Source organism: Jaculus jaculus, chromosome 20 (assembly GCF_020740685.1).
Source record: "Jaculus jaculus isolate mJacJac1 chromosome 20, mJacJac1.mat.Y.cur, whole genome shotgun sequence".
Classification (NCBI taxonomy): domain Eukaryota; kingdom Metazoa; phylum Chordata; class Mammalia; order Rodentia; family Dipodidae; genus Jaculus; species Jaculus jaculus.
In genome coordinates this window covers 5,631,040-5,646,558 of record NC_059121.1, presented here as the reverse complement: position 1 = coordinate 5,646,558, position 15,519 = coordinate 5,631,040, and the positions used below count along the sequence as shown (strand labels likewise).

Genomic DNA, 15,519 nt, shown 5'->3' with positions numbered 1-15,519 from the left:
CTAATGCGCTGACAAGGCCCTGGAGACAGGCAGAGTCGGTCCCTCCACTGTGCCAATGCCAAGGCACTGTCGGTGAGTGGTCACACTCACACGCAGGCGCAGAGGCCTGAGCTCTGCGCATTTTAAGACTTACTGTCCCTCACGGGCGTCACCGACATGTCACCAGCCCCACCCACCACAAGACACACCTGACTTTTGTGTCTACTTCATATATATATATATAATTTTCTATGCTCTAAGGAAGAATAAATTTTACACACCGTGTAGCATGACTATACTCCAATTAGACTCACTGACTTTCTCTTTCATCATTCATACACTGGCATTCAAACCCAGTGCTGTGACTGTCACATGCCCGGGCGTCCACGCCTGCCTGGCCCAAGGGGCTCCCACCACGCTGAGAGCGCACCTTGGGCGTGATGGAGGTCAGCGTCCAGTTCCTTCCGGCCGGAGCCCGGGCTCCCGGGCGGGTTGCGTAAATCCCACTCGCACTCGGCGATCAGGTTCAGGACGGCCTCATCGTCGGCGTCCATGGCCAAGCGCTTGCTGGCTAAGGCGTCGGCACTCCTGGCTCTGGAGCTGAGCTGTCTGCAGGAGAACGAAACCGCGTCAGTGCCGGCGGCCCACGCACACTCCAGTCCACGGGGAGACTCGGCCGTGGTAGACTGGTTCCTATTACCCAAGTGACCTGGAGGATGGACAACTGGAAACCAGTATGAGGTCATGAGACACCGAAATGAAAAATATCGAACATTCCTCTTTTCTACGGTCCTCCAGGAGGTTAAAATTCAATTCGTGCTTTTCCAAGAACAACCACAATAAAATACACATGGTGAAGACAGGTAAAGGATTTCGTGTGCCTAAGGTATAGTTTTTACCTATGGATGAGTGAGGGGGCAAGCCTGGTGCAGTTACCTTCTTGCTGCTGGCACAAAGTACCCAAACGGAAGGCAATGTACGGGAGGAAAGGGTTTATTTTGGCTTGCAGACTCAAGGGGAAGCTCCACGATGGCAGGGGGAAACATGGCATGAGCAGAGGGTGGGCATCACCTCCTGACCAACATCAGGTGGACAGCAGCAGGAGAGTGTGCCAAACACTGGCAAGGGGAAGCTGGCTATAACACCCATAATCTTGACCCCCCAAATTACATTGCCTCTAGGAGTCTCCAATTCCCAAATTGCCAATAGCTGGGGACCTAGTATTCAGAACACACAAGTTTATGGGGGACACCTGAATACAGCCATCATAATGCCCCATGCAACCCACAGAGACTTCAAGGACCATATGCAACAAACAGATGTCACAAAACTGGCTGAGAGACAATGGTAATTACAGTGAACAGCTCAGACTGATTTCCAGGGATGCTACAATACTCAAGACATCCAATTATCAGCATAAACTAAAAGAGATACCAAGAAACAGGAAAGTACAGACCATAAGCATAAAAAGAAAAATGAAACAACATAAGAAACCCAGGATCCAAAACATCCAGACATTACATACCTCCTAGACAAAGAATTTAAATCCATGACTTTTTTTAAAAATATATTTTATTTACTTATTTGAGAGACAGAAAGAGGCAGAGAGAATAAGAGAGGGAGAGAGAATATGAATGGGCACGTCAGGGCCTCCAGCCACTGCAAACGAACTCCAGATACATGTGCCTGCTTGTGCATCTGGCTTATGTGGGTCCTAGAGAGTCGAACAGGGTTCCTTTGGCTTTGTAGGCAAGCGCCTTAACCACTGAGCCATCTCTCCAGCCCTGAATCCATGAGTTTAGAGCCAGAGGTACAATGAGAAAGAATCAGAAAACAAAACGAAACAAATAAACAAACAACAAAGGAAAACACAAGAACAAGGCCTCATGACAAAGACAGGGTCAACAAGGAACACAAGTGAAAACCAACCCAGAGTGCAACGCAGTGGAGCCCGTGGGAGAGCTGGGTGGGGAAGCGAGCAGGCGGGGTCCTCGTGGGAGGACGGGCCATCTGAGGATCAGGAAGGAATCAACTGAGAGAGACGAGGGGCTCCAAAGGCTCTGGGACACCGTCATTCAGACCCCACGTGCAGAGGGCAGAGTGGAGCGGGCAGGAACACGGGGTGGAGGGGGGGATACTGTGGGAAATACCAGTTGGCTGAGGTGCTCAGATATGTGGCGGCTCCTCCGCTCACATGTTTGGAGTTTCTCTGCAGAGGCTTGAGGCCCTGCAATGCCCTTGAAAGCCCGTTCTCTCTTTCTCCCTCTCTCTCCTTGCAAATAATTAAATATAATTAAAACAAACAAACAAACAAACATGTGGCTGATCTGTGCCTTAGAGAGATTCACTTTGAGCTAAGACTTACAACATGAGAGGAAAGAACTATTACGAGCAAAATAAGGCAATTGAAGCAAAATAAAACAGCGCAGCCGGGCGTGGTGGCACACGCTTCTAATCCCAGCATTCGGGAGGCAGAGGTAGGAGGATTGCTGTGAGTTCAAGGCCACCCTGACACTACAGAGTGAATTCCAGGCACCCTGGGCTAGAGTGGGACCCTACCTCGAAAAACCAAGATAATAATAATAATCATAAAATAAAATAAAACAGTATAAAACAAAGAGGATTAAATCCCAGCATGTGACGGTGCTCACAAATTCTGTCCTTTAGAAGCAGCCTATGTCCACAGCAGGAAGGCTGCTCATGTTGTTCACAAACGGTAATGACCCTTGGCCAGACAGTACAAGATGCACCCAGATGCAGAGCTGCAGGCAATGTGGGGAGGTGGGCACAACACCCAGAACCAGACCACAGTTGAACAAGCACACTGGGCACAGGGGCAGGAAGGCAGGGGTGTGGGTCAGGAAGGGCACACTTGTCAAATGGCCCCAGGATGGGGACATGAGGGGCTGTGGGGCATGATGTCCACTGGGCGTGGGACTCATTGGAGGGAGATGAGGAAGCAACTCCAAGAAAACCTGGAACTAGAAGCAGTCACCCTAAGTGAAAAGCCACCAAGGACCAGAGAAGAGCCACCGGCCCCCTGGGAGCGCTGGGAAGCACTGACTTTGCAGAGCCTATGCTCAGGAGCATTTTAAATACTGCGATATAACTTCTAGCAACTACGGAGACAGCCTGAACCAGCCAGCGCTGGAGACCTCTTCCCTCTGCTCTGCGTGCCTGCCCTTCAAACACAGATGTTGGCACACAGATGTTTACCCCTCAAGGTTCAATGCCCTGTAGACAAGCAGGTCTCAAATCCACCTCGGAGTGTGAGGATCACGCCTGTCCATACCTTCCCGTGGTCAGGGTGGCTGGGAAGCTCTCGCTTGAGTCCAGGGAGTCTCCGGAAGCGAAATGAAGCTGGGAAGCCTTGCGCTCACTTTCTCTCACGGGACGATCATCTGGAGAGAAAATGCCAGAGAGCGGCTGGAGGTAAGGTGACAACCGTCTTCTGCAAGCCAGGGGACACTCTGAGTCCCCCACCCTGGGGCAAGCCCACGTCAACGCTCTGGGGCTGAGCCTGCTGTAAGGCCTGGTTACGGACAGTGGGCTGTGGTGGTCACACTTTGCTTCTCAGCTATGCCAAGTACGCTGAGAAGGCAGCCTGCTCGGTCCCCGCTCACTCCTTGGAAGCTGCTGCTGGACGCACGCGGGGGGCACCAGCCCTGGCACCCTCCCAGGCTGCACACCAGATGCGAGATGAGTCTTGTCACAGGCACGCTGGGAAACCGCAGGGAGAGCCCTCAACACAGTTAAGAGGACTGACTGCGCTGTGTGAGCTTGTCCAGAAGGGGGAGTCCTCAGGATCCCAGGGCTGGACCGCCGAGAAAGACAGGAGATCCAATGCCCCACACAGAGCTTGGGGCTTCAGTTCCCAAATTACCCCTAGCTGGGGACCCGGCATTCAGAACACACGAGTTTATGGGGGACACCTGATTCAGGCAAGCACCTTAACTGCGGAATCGTGTCTCTGGCCGGGACACCAAGCTTGCAGGCGCTCAAGCTACATCGGCCTCTCCCTGCTGCTGCTGCTGACTGACTAGTGGCATCTAGACCACAAATTTCCCAAAGAAATCTGTGGCATCTTTGTCTGCAGAAAGCGCTCTTGTTCAGGGTACTGGCTGTGAGAGACATGTGACCTATCCTCGGTGGGTTCTTTCACTGGGATGACCTGTGGGCTTACAGGAAGGGCCAGGCTTCCAACACCCACTGCACACGCCCCGGTAACATCAGGAGCACCGGGCAAGGTTCACAGGCTCTTTGCCTGGCAGGCAGTATCCTGGAGATGTACAGACAGTAACTCAGGAACAAGTCTACGAATTTGACATTCATATCATCACATCACCCAGCAGGACCGAGGCTGACATACTCCAAGCCCCCATCCCCACCCCAGGCCTGGTCTCTCAGCTGGGGCCCAGCTCTCTTCCTTGGCAACATCAGTAGAACCAGGGTCACACAGCTCATGTCTAAGATGCCTCCTGAGCTGGCCAGCCAGGAGATGCCCTGTAACTTTCCCTGTGAAGACAAGGGGAAGTTTGCCTTAGAGGATGTTAAGAGTCCTGTTCCTGTCAGAAGCACGAGGCTGTGAAGCCACGGTGGCTGCCGTATTTTGTCTTTCCTCCCTGCTCGCTGTTGTCCGTCTAGGTAGATGCAAAACCAGGAAGAACGCAGCTGTCAAGGTGAGCCCAAGATGACTCCAGGAGAGGAACTGGAAACAGCAGGGTAAGTTCTGGAATGTGCCTGAGTGAGAAGCTGGAGAGCAGGACTCCCAGGACCAGAGGTCTGTGGACACGAACCCCCAAGCAGCTCTTGTACTAGACCCACATTGTATGATATAGGTGAGAGGACACCCCAGAGCTGTGAGTTTGCAGGACTCAGGCCATCAGCGCCAAAAAAAAAAAAAAAAACAAAAAAACACACACACACACACACACACAAACAACTTCCCTTTCCGGCAAGGATCAACAGTTCCATCCACCCGGGAGCACAGATGTCACTCACAACTCCTCTGCCGAGCCCAATGGCTCCCCCACCTACCCAGCTGTCGGAGATTGGGGAGCAAGTACACCACAAACAGGCGGTACTCAGAATCGTTCTTCACAACGGGGTTCAGCCGCAAGTCCACATCCTGGAGCTTGGCTAAGGAGTGCAGCCGGAACACTTCCGACAACGTGGAGATGCTGTTGTAGTACAGGTTGAGACTCTCCAAGGAAGACAGGTATTGAATGCCCTGTTGGCAAGAAAATGCTTCCATCAGTTCACGGTGAAAAGATGCCATTAGCCCACTTGGATACACTTGTGAAAAATATATGCTGTTACCTGAAAAGGCCCAAGAATGGGGCTGGAGAGACGGCTTCGCGGTTAAGCGCTTGCCTGTGAAGCCTAAGGACCCCGGTTCGAGGCTCGGTTCCCCAGGTCCCACGTTAGCCAGATGCACAAGGGGGCGCATGCGTCTGGAGTTCCTTTGCAGTGGCTGGAGGCCCTGGCGTGCCCATTCTCTATCTATCTGTCTCTTTCTCTGTCTGTCGCTCTCAAATAAATAAGTAAAAATAAACAACAACAAAAAGCCCAGGAATGGAGCAAGTTCTCACGTGGGGGGCTCTGTGTTCTTCCAGGGCAGCGACAGCATGGGGCGTCTGAGCACAGATCTGCCAGCCCCAGGGGTGCCCTCTGCTGAGCACCCAGCGGGAACCGAGCTATTTACTTTACACAGCTTCATTTCCTCTGCACCCCTGATCGGGTCAGAATTGCCCCATTTTACAGATCAGGAGCTTTGGGGGCCGAGAGAGGCCCCAGTTCTGGAGGTAGCTGCGTGTGGCTGAGCCAGGCTCCACCGCCCAGGTCTCTACAAAGCACTGTGTTCCCATCGGGGCTTCTTCAAGGCAAGATCGCCCTCTCTGAGGGGAGCCATTAAGCAGCACTTACCCAACCTGCCCACGTACGTCATCTGTGACTTAGTCCCTCAGGCCCTGCCACGGACCACACTACAATGAGCGCCAAGCGCACACACAAGCCACTTAGAACTCAAGGCTGGTGTCAGGCTGTGAGTGGATGCGGAGCACAGGAAACAGAAAAATGGACAGATGAACAGATGCTGAGGTGTGGGCACACACTTTAGTTTTGGGGCTTTTTCTTTGCCTTTAACGATAATCCATCTTGGGGTGGGGAGATAGCTCAGCAGTTAAGGTGTTTGCCTGCAAAGTCCAACAATCCACGTTCCAATGCCCGGGACCCACGTTAAAGCCAGATGCCCAAAGTGGCGCCTGTACGTGGAGTTCATTTTCAGTGGCTAGCGGCCCTGGTGCACCCTCTCTCTTTTCTTGTGAATGAATATTTTAAAAAATTAATAAAGAGAGTCCACCTTCTTCAGGAAGCTATTCCTTTGGTGTGCAAACAAATTTAAACATGTATAAGGCTTGTAAGAGACCTAACTCAGAGTCAATACTGGTGACATACATTATAACCATTCTAAGGACACAGTTCTAAGTCCTTTGCAGTTACAAAATGTACTGTATTTTATTTTTACTATTAATAATTGTTCCACTGATATTGATAAGCGGTAACAAACCTAGAACTCACCTCGAGACTAACCAAAGAGTTGCGTGAGAGATCTAAGGATCTGAGGCCTGTCAGGTGCATCAGAGAATTCCCCAGGTGAGTAATCTTTTCCTGGTATGTGCCAGGAATAGATAAAGACCGAAGCTCAGCTAAGAATAAAAAAAGGGTAAGGTTTCAATTCTTTTTTGCTTGAAAAAGTCTAAAATCTTGCTGGTTTTTTTTTTTGGCTTTTTCTCCCCTAGGCTGCTTTGGCGTGGTTCCTACGCCGCCATCTTTACCATAAGTCTTTAGAAGTCTAAATTCTCAAGTTTACAGAAACTGATGGTCTCTGCTTGACCAAAGTGTAGATAGGTTTGTGGGTGCTGTCCTAGGGCACCCCCGTAGACCCAGGATGGGGAACCCTTCTAAGACATCTCAGAAAGAACTCTCCACCCCTGGGGTCTGCTCATCACCCCAATACCTCATTGGTTCCCTCATCCTCCACTAGCCCAATGACCCCAGCAAGAATCGGAACCCTCATTTCCTCTTAGTAACGTTCCAGCCACAGACCTCCACACCTCCAGTTGTTGGCTAAAATGCTTACTTCCTTATGGATATTGGGAACAGAGGCCAATCTCTCCAACACTGCAAAACCCGGCGGTAAAGGGCCCTGGGCTCATTCAACAGTTATGAAGAGAGTCACCCTTATTTTTACTCGTTTGTTTGTTTGTTTCTGAGATAGCGCCGATGTGCTCCAAACTCCTCTTACACCTTTAATGTCCTTGCCTCAGCTGGGACAACAGGCGTATTTTCCAGGTTTTCTTAAGTGGTGTGTGTGCGCGCGCGCGCGCATTATGCTCACAGTCTGAAAAAGTCACTTAGACTATGGAATCCCTTTAAACTTTAAGTAACATTACAGAAAATGGACTGGGCTTAAAGTTTTGGCTTATGCTTTCTTCAAAATATCTGTGAACTCATTCTGTTTTCCTGGCTGCTTCTCCCTCCACCCCCCTTTTTTCTTCTTTTTTAAAAAGTTTGTATTTGAGAGAGAGATAAAGCAGAGAGGTGGGGGGATAGAAGTGGCACATCAGAGCCTCCTGCCACTGCACACAAATTCTAGATACTTCGTCCACTTTACCCATCAGACTTTGCATGGGCTCTGGGGAATTGAATCGGGGTCACCAGACTTTGCAAGAAAGTGCCTTTAGGTGCTGAGCCATCTCTCCAGCCTCAATTCCTTTTTCACAAGCGTGGTCACTCAGTCCTAGCTCCACTCTTGGCTCCAGTCCCTTGTAGCTTCTATGGAAAGGTCACAATCTGAAGTCACCAGGCCCTCACCTCTTGGGCAGATGCCTGCTCTCCTCACAGAGGAGAGACACACCCAGTACACAGCAGCCATCTAAACGATGCCAAAAAAGAACATTTGTGTAGCCTGAAGGACAGAGTGGGTGTGCAACACAAGTACTTTACACGAGTTGAGCGGTGAGGCGCCTCTGGGCTCTGGGTGGGCACAGAACCCCCACAGCCAGTGGCTCTCAAGGCCTTATGATTAGCAACAAACTGACAAATGTGCACACAAGAGTGAATGACGACGGATTTATTTTAAGAGAAGTAAAGCAGAAAATTTACAATTTGTCCCAACAGGAACCCAGGGTAGGACAGACATGTAGGAATGTGTGTATGTGAATGTGCTTTTCAAGACATGTAGAGAGAACATTCAAGATTCTCTCTACATGGCTTGAGGGAAGAGGGAAGGATGGGAGACAGAAGTCATCAGCAGTGACAAGAGTGGGCAATGACAGTCTCAAGTTTGGCCAGCCAGGCCAAATGACTGACTGGGTGCATTAGTAGCACATCCGTTATGGGGAAACCAGCTGCTCTCTAATTAGACTGGAGGCCCCTCTATGGTACTTAAAACCTAATCAAAAGTCTATGGCGAGGGAGGTCATGAACCTTAGGAATGTAACACCTGCTCTTGTCTGGCTAAATGCATATATTATGCTCACCAAAGTGCCCTGTAAGCACTTTACTTAATAGTCATACCTATATGTTAATACTACTCTCATTTTTGGTTAGAGAAGCTTCTCTTTGCAGATGGCAGTGACCACTGGGATGACCCAAAAGGCACCATAGTGCTGAGGAGAAGTGACGGAGGAGGGTTCGGCACTGAAACATCTCTATCATCCCTCCAAGGCTCAGGGGCCATTGTGGAAGAGGTGGTGGAAAGAATGTAAGTGCCAAAGGAGGGTAGAACTGCTTACAATGCAATCGCCCACACAGGAATTGGTCTTGATATCCATGACCTTGCAGTGCCTAGCAATACCTTTATGAGACCCTCATAATGGGAGGAAAAAATGATGACATCAAAATTAAAGAAAGACTAGCAGAGAGAGGGAAGGGATATGGTGGAGAGTGGATTTGTGAAGGGGAGAGTTGGGGAGGGAGATATTCTGGTTTATTCTTTGCAAGTATGGAAGTTGTCAATAAAATAAAAATTTAAAAAAACAGGGAAGGAGCCGGACATGGTGGCACATGCCTTTAATCCCAGAACTTGGGAGGCAGAGGTGGAAGGATCACCATGGGTTTCAAGCCACCCTGAGACAACAGAGTGAATTCCAGGTCAGCCTGGGCTAGAGTGAGACCCTACCTTGAAAAAACAACAACAACAAAAAAAACCAAAAAACAAAAAAAAGGGAAGGATAGATTTAAATGAGCATAAGCGTTCTCCAATTTGCTTAGAAGTTGTAATGTGTCCACTATAGTAAACTGCGCTGAATTATATATTTATAATTGCAACGTGAACATAGCTACCAAGAAAAAAAAAGCCATATAGATATACTTTAAAATGCAATAGATTAGTGAAAACAAAACAAAAATCAAACCACAGGAAGGCAGGCAAAGAAACAAGATAAAGCAAGAGAAACAATGGAAAAAAAAAAAACACAACATGGTTCCGCTATACTAATAATTACAATAAATGTAAGTGATCTAAATACATTACTAAAAGCCAGAGACAAGTGTGGATAATAATAATAAAATTTTAAAAAACCCTCATAATCAGAGGAAAAGATGATGACATCAAAATAAAACAGAGACTAATTGAGTAAGGGAGGGGATAAAATGCAGGGTGGATTTGTGAAAGAGAAACTGGAGGAGGGGAGGGAATGATGGCTTATTGCCTATAATCATGGAGCTGTCAATAAAAAGTGATTACTTAATTAAAAAAGTAAATGATAAATTTGCACATCTTTAATCCCAGCACTCAGGAGGCAGAGGTAGGAGGATCATGAGTTCGAGGCCACCCTAAGACTACACAGAGAATTCCAGGTCAGCCTGGGGCCAGAGTAAGACCCTACCTCAAAAATAAATAAATAAATTCTCTCTCTCTCTATGTGTGTGTGTGTATAATTTTTTAAAAAAATGAACTAAGTCACTTCAAGTGCAATGATATAGGTAAGTTAAAAGTTCAAAGTAGATGGGAAAAGACGTGACAAGCAAAAAGCGGGCATAACCACACAATGTCACGTAAAGTAGGCGGCTCAGCAGAGAGAATGATCATGGACCAAAGACCAGTAAGTGGGTGCTAATGAGTCAGTCCACCAAGAAGTGACCAGCGGTTCTGAATGTACACCTCACTATGGAGTATCATGTCAAGTGACAAGAGATAATGCCACAGTTAGGGCTTTCCTCACCCTCTCAATAATTAACTGAAACACTGACCAGAAAATCCCTCTTATCCAACAATAACATCACCCAACAACATCGATTTGACATTTTTTTCTTTTCTGGGGGGGCTTAAAGGTAGGGTCTCAACTCTAGCTCAGGCTGACATGGAATTCACTACGTAGTCTCAGAGTGGCCTTGAATTCAGTTTGATCTTCCTACCTCTGCCTTCTGAGTGCTGGGATTAAAAGCGTGTGCCACCATGCCTGGCTTTGACATTTATTTCTTAACAGTCCACTGAGCAACACATATTCTGCAAGTGTTCTTGGAACAATCTCTTTGGAAGACCAGATCCTGGGTCATTAACCACTCCCCCAAACCTAGAAAGAATTCAAATCACAGTATGTTCTTACACTAGAACCAACAGAAAAATAAGAAAACCTCTACACACATGTTAATCTATAAGTCTAAGAAGAAACCCAAGGGAGATTTAAAAGCACACTGGAGTCAATGAAATGCCAACTGGGCAAGGTGGCACATGACCGTAACCCCAGCTGCTTGGGAGTTGAGGCAGGAAGATGCAAAATTTAAGGGCATCCTGGTTTGAGACTCATCTCAAAATAAAAAGTAAAAAGGAGAGGCATACAGCTTAGCAATAAGAGTGCTTACCTAACATATAAAAGGCCCTGAATGGGAGGGATGAAGGGAGGAAAGGAGGAAGGATATATTAACGAAAGGTGTGGATTCAGTTAAAGTGGTGCTCTGAGGGAAATTCACAACACTAAAATATTCAAAGTAGGAAAGAAATTTCAAATCAATATTCAAAGGCTTTGCCTCGACAATCCAGAACAGGAGCAAAATAAATGCAAGGGAAAGCAAGTTAAAAAAAAAAAAAAACCCTAAAACTTAAAAGGGGAAAAAAAGTTAAGAAAAATCATGCAAGACAAACATGGGTTCTTTGGCTGGGAATGGTGGCGCACACCTTTAATCTCAGCACTCTGGAGGCAGAGGTAGGAGGATCGCCATGAGTTCAAGGCACCCTGAGACTACATAGTGAATTCCAGGTCAGCCTGAGCTAGAGAGAGAGAGACCCTACCTGGGGGGGGGGGGGTCTTTGATAAAGCAGGAGTGGTGGCCCACACCTTTAATCCCAGCACTTGGGAGGCAGAGGCAGGATTGCCATGACTTCAAGGCCAGCCTGAGACTGCACAGTGAATTCCAATCCAGGTCAGTCTGTGCTAGAGTGAGACTCGATCTCAAAAAAACTAAAAATAAAGGCCAGAGAGAAGGCTAAGGAACTTGCCTGCAAAGCCTAAGGACCTAGGTTTGACTCCCTAGAACCCATGTAAGCCAGATGCACATGGTAAATGAGTCTGGAGTTTGTGTGCAGTAGCTGGAGGTTCTGGCAGGCCCATTCTCTCAATCTCTGTCTCCAATAAATAAATAAAGAAAAACCAAAATAATAATAATAGTAATATGAACAAAAATAAACTTCTAACCTGATTAAGAAACAAAGATTATCAAGTACGAGCCGGGCGTGGTGGTGCACATCTTTAATCCCAGCACTAGGGAGGCAGAGGTAGGAGGATCGCCGTGAGTTCAAGGCCACCCTGAGACTACATAGTGAATTCCAGGTCAGCCTGAGCCAGAGTAAGACCCTACCTCGAAAAACCAAAAAAAAAAAAAAAAAGATTATCAAGTACGGAACGGAGCACACCTCCACAAGCTAGTAAGGGAATGCTATACTCTATACATTTCCCTTGACAACGAAGATAAAATGAATCCACTTAGCAAAAATATTCGACAAACAAAATTCACTCAAGATGCTATTGGATATGACTCATTCTCTAATTGAAGAAAACAAAGTTGTATCTTAAAGTCTTTAAGAATAGAAATTTCTAGGCCCACATAATTTCTATGAAAAATATCCTTAAACCATTCAATGATTTTTTTTTTTTTTTTTTGAGGTAGGGTTTTGTTCTAGTCCAGGGTGGCCTCAAACTCACAGCAATCCTCCTACCTCCACCTCCCAAGGGCTGGGATTAAAGTCATGTGCCACCACGACAGGCTAAAGTTTTTTTTTGGCCCAAATAAACAAAGCCTCTTAGGAGGCCCTGATGCCACGATCATATAAAAACAGCGACCTGGGCTGGTTAAGGCACTCTTGTCTGCCAAGCCTAAGGACCTAGGTTCGATTCCCCAGGATCCAGTTAGGCCGGATGCAAAAGGTGGTGCATGCGCCTGGAGTTCTTTAAAAAATAAAAATAGGGTTTGAGAACTGGCTTAGTGGTTGAGGCGTTTGCCTGCAAAGCCGAAGGACCCAGGTTCGATTCCCCAGGACCCATGTAAGCCGGATGCACAAGGGGGTGCATGCATTTGGAATTCGTTTGCGGTGGTCGGAGGCCCTGGCCCGCCCATTCTCTCTCCTTCTCTGTCAAATAAACAGATAAATAAAAATAGGGCTGGAGAGATGGATCTGTGGTTGAGGCGTTTGCCTGCAAAGCCATAGGATCCTGGTTCGATTCTCCAGGACCCACGTAAGACAGATGCACAAGAGGGTGCACGCATCTGGAGTTCATTTGCAGCGGCTGGAGGCCCTGGCGTGCCCATTCTCTCTCTGTGGCAAATAAATAAAATATAAATTAAATTAAAGGCTTGGAAGCGAACTTGCTAAGAGACTACACACTAAGTCAGCAGGGAAGGATGGAGGAGGATGCAGGGCTGCCTCCTCCAGGCTCAGGAGCACAGGCCCCGCCCGCAGCCAGCTCTCAGCACACGGCCGCCCCGGGACAAGCCCGACCCCTGCCCGTCCTCCGCGGCCCGCACCCAGGTCGCCGTGGGCACCGAAGCCGCTGCGCTCCCGGACCGTCTCCTCGCTCAGCACCAACCGCACCGCCGCAGCCATCTTTGCAAGCCCAACGGGGCGGCGCGCTGCGCATGCGCGGGGGGAGGGGGAGAGAGTGCAAAGGCGGCTCCGCGCATGCGCGGAGCGGCGGTTCTGGGCGGGATCACTGGGTGGGCGGGGCCTCACATCCAGTGGGCGGAGCCTCAGGCCCAGTGGGCGGAGCCTCAGGCTCAGGCCAACTCCGCCCACGCTGGCCTTGGAGAGTGAGTGCGTTCTCTGTGTGCCCGGTGCATTTCGGTTTATGCCATCCTGCCGCAAGGGCTGCCAATGATCCTGACCACTCAAGACCGCTCCATCCAGAACGTTCCTCTTGCAATCGCCCTCCCCTCCCCCAGATGCTTCCCCAGGACCCCTCGCATGGGGGAGGGGTTATGGGTGTGCTTACCTTAACCCTGACCCGGCCTCTCTGGGGAAACGGGTGACCAAAGATCTGCCAATGTTCCGCAGCTTAGGATGTGGTCAGTAAGTCCCCCCTTCATCATATCTGGAGTCCGCAGTTTGGAACCTGGCGAACCAGACTTCCCACCATGCCTAGGGCCTTTCAGAAGCAGGCAGCTCTTCTGCCCAGGACTTTGTCTCAGGGCACCTTCTGCAGCTCCCCTCCCCCCATCACAACCACCTCTCTCCCCCCCACCCCGTAGGCCCCCACCAATGGGTTGGCACGGATTTCCTGAATCTTAGTTCATCAGATGTGATGTGGTCATTGTCACCTTCTGGAGCCTCCACCTTGTCCAGGTCCCATGAGCCACGATTTCCTGGACTCTGGGCGGGGTGCTGGGGGGGGGGGGGAGAGGTCTAAAGCCTTTCGTGAGTGCCAATCGTCCTACTTGGTGGCCCAGAGTTTTTTAAAACCTTCTAGGAGGGCTCCCAGGCTCCAGCCTTGATCCTTGTACCCGTGGGCCTCAAACTGCAAGGTCAGTCACCATCAGAGTCTGGGAAGGTGAGAGGGCAACCCGAGGCTGACCTAAGAGTGCTAGAGAAAGTATGGTTGACCTTGTGTGGGGGGGGGGGGGCGGGGTCCTTCCTGACTTTTCCGGCTTCTGTGATGCTAGGTGCTCCTGGAGTGGGGCTGTGTGCCCCTTCTGCCTGTGCCTCTGCCTTCAAAGGTTCTTTCTGGATGCTTCTGTGTCTTAAAAGTACTGCGCTTGGGCCAGCCTGGTAACCCAGAACAAGAGTGCTGCTGCTTCTTGAAAGGGGCTCATTCAAGGCTGCAGACATAGCTCAGTGGTTAAAGGCACTTATTTGCAAAGCCTGGTGCCCCGGGTTCTCAATTCTCCAGCACCCAGATGCATGAAGAGGTGCCTGCCTTTGTAACCAAGTTTGCAGTGGCAGGAGGTCCTGGTGCGCCATACCCTCTTCATAAATAAAAATAAATTAAAAAAATTTTTTTAAAGGGCTGGAGAGATGTCTTAGTGCTTAAGGCGCTTGCCTGCAAAGCCAAAAAGGACTCAGGTTTGATTCCCCAGGACCCATGTAAGCCAGATGAACAAGGTGGTGCACGTGTCTGGAGTTTGTTTGCAGCTGCTGGAAGCCCTGGCGCGCCCAAAGTCATTCATTCATTCATTCACTCTCTCCTTCTCTCTATCAATAGTTTCTCTCTCAAACAAATAAAAATAAAATATTTTAAAAATTAAAAAACAAAGAAAAGGATTGATTTCATGGTTAGACTCCATCATAATCTTGTGAATTTCCCAAGACCCCTGGCCCTAACCCTGTTCTGCTGGGATTAGGGTTTCGACATATGAATTTGGAGGACACAAATGTGCCATCAATAATAAGGCCTACTTTAGTTTCACTGAAGAGTTTGTCTTTGCACACAACACTCAGCAGATTTTTGTTTTGTTTTGTTTTTTGGCTTTTTTGTTTGTTTGTTTTTCGAAGTAAGGTCTCACTCTAGCACAGGGCAACCTGGACGTAGTCTCAGGCTGGCCTCCAACTCACAGTGATCCTCCTACTTCAGGCACCCATATGCTGGGATTAAAGGTATGCACCACTCCTGGAGACTGAGCTTTTTTTTTTTTTTTTTTTTTTTGTGTGTGTGTGTGTTTTGAAGTAGGGTCTCATTCTAGTCCAGGCTGACCTGGACTCACTATGTTGTCTCAGGGTGGCCTTGAATTCACAGTGATCCACCTTCCTCTGAGTCCCAAGTGCTGAGATTAAAGAAGGGCGCCACCACACCTGCCTCCCCCTCCCCCATCCCCCAGGTAGAGTCTCACTCTAGCCCAGGCTGACCTGGAATTAACTCTGTAGTCTCAGGGTAGCCTTGAACTCACGGTGATCCTCCTACCTCTGCCTCCCGAGTGCTGGGATTAAAGGCGTGTGCCACCACTCCAAGCTGATTGTGAGCTTTTTTGAAGACAAAATTCTGCCTTCTTTTTCTAGATGCTGCCTGTACACACACGTCCAGCTCAGCTCAGGTCCAGGAGTTTCATCTG

General features: G+C 48.8%; 1 protein-coding gene across 2 annotated transcripts in view; it reads right to left on the bottom strand.

Moving 5' to 3' along the window:
* The window catches only part of Cep72 (centrosomal protein 72), a 29,999-nt gene extending 16,906 nt beyond the window's left edge, over positions 1–13,093 (bottom strand). For both annotated transcript variants that reach the window (XM_045139001.1, XM_004666115.2), the window contains exons 1-5: positions 13,006–13,093; positions 6,559–6,686; positions 5,017–5,209; positions 3,272–3,380; positions 410–588 (exon numbers count right to left, since the gene is read on the bottom strand). In XM_045139001.1, the coding sequence (XP_044994936.1) occupies positions 410–588; positions 3,272–3,380; positions 5,017–5,209; positions 6,559–6,686; positions 13,006–13,084 (688 nt within the window). In that variant the 5' untranslated portion in view covers positions 13,085–13,093. The remainder of the gene's footprint in view (positions 1–409; positions 589–3,271; positions 3,381–5,016; positions 5,210–6,558; positions 6,687–13,005) is intronic.
* Between the last annotated feature and the right edge of the window lie 2,426 nt (positions 13,094–15,519).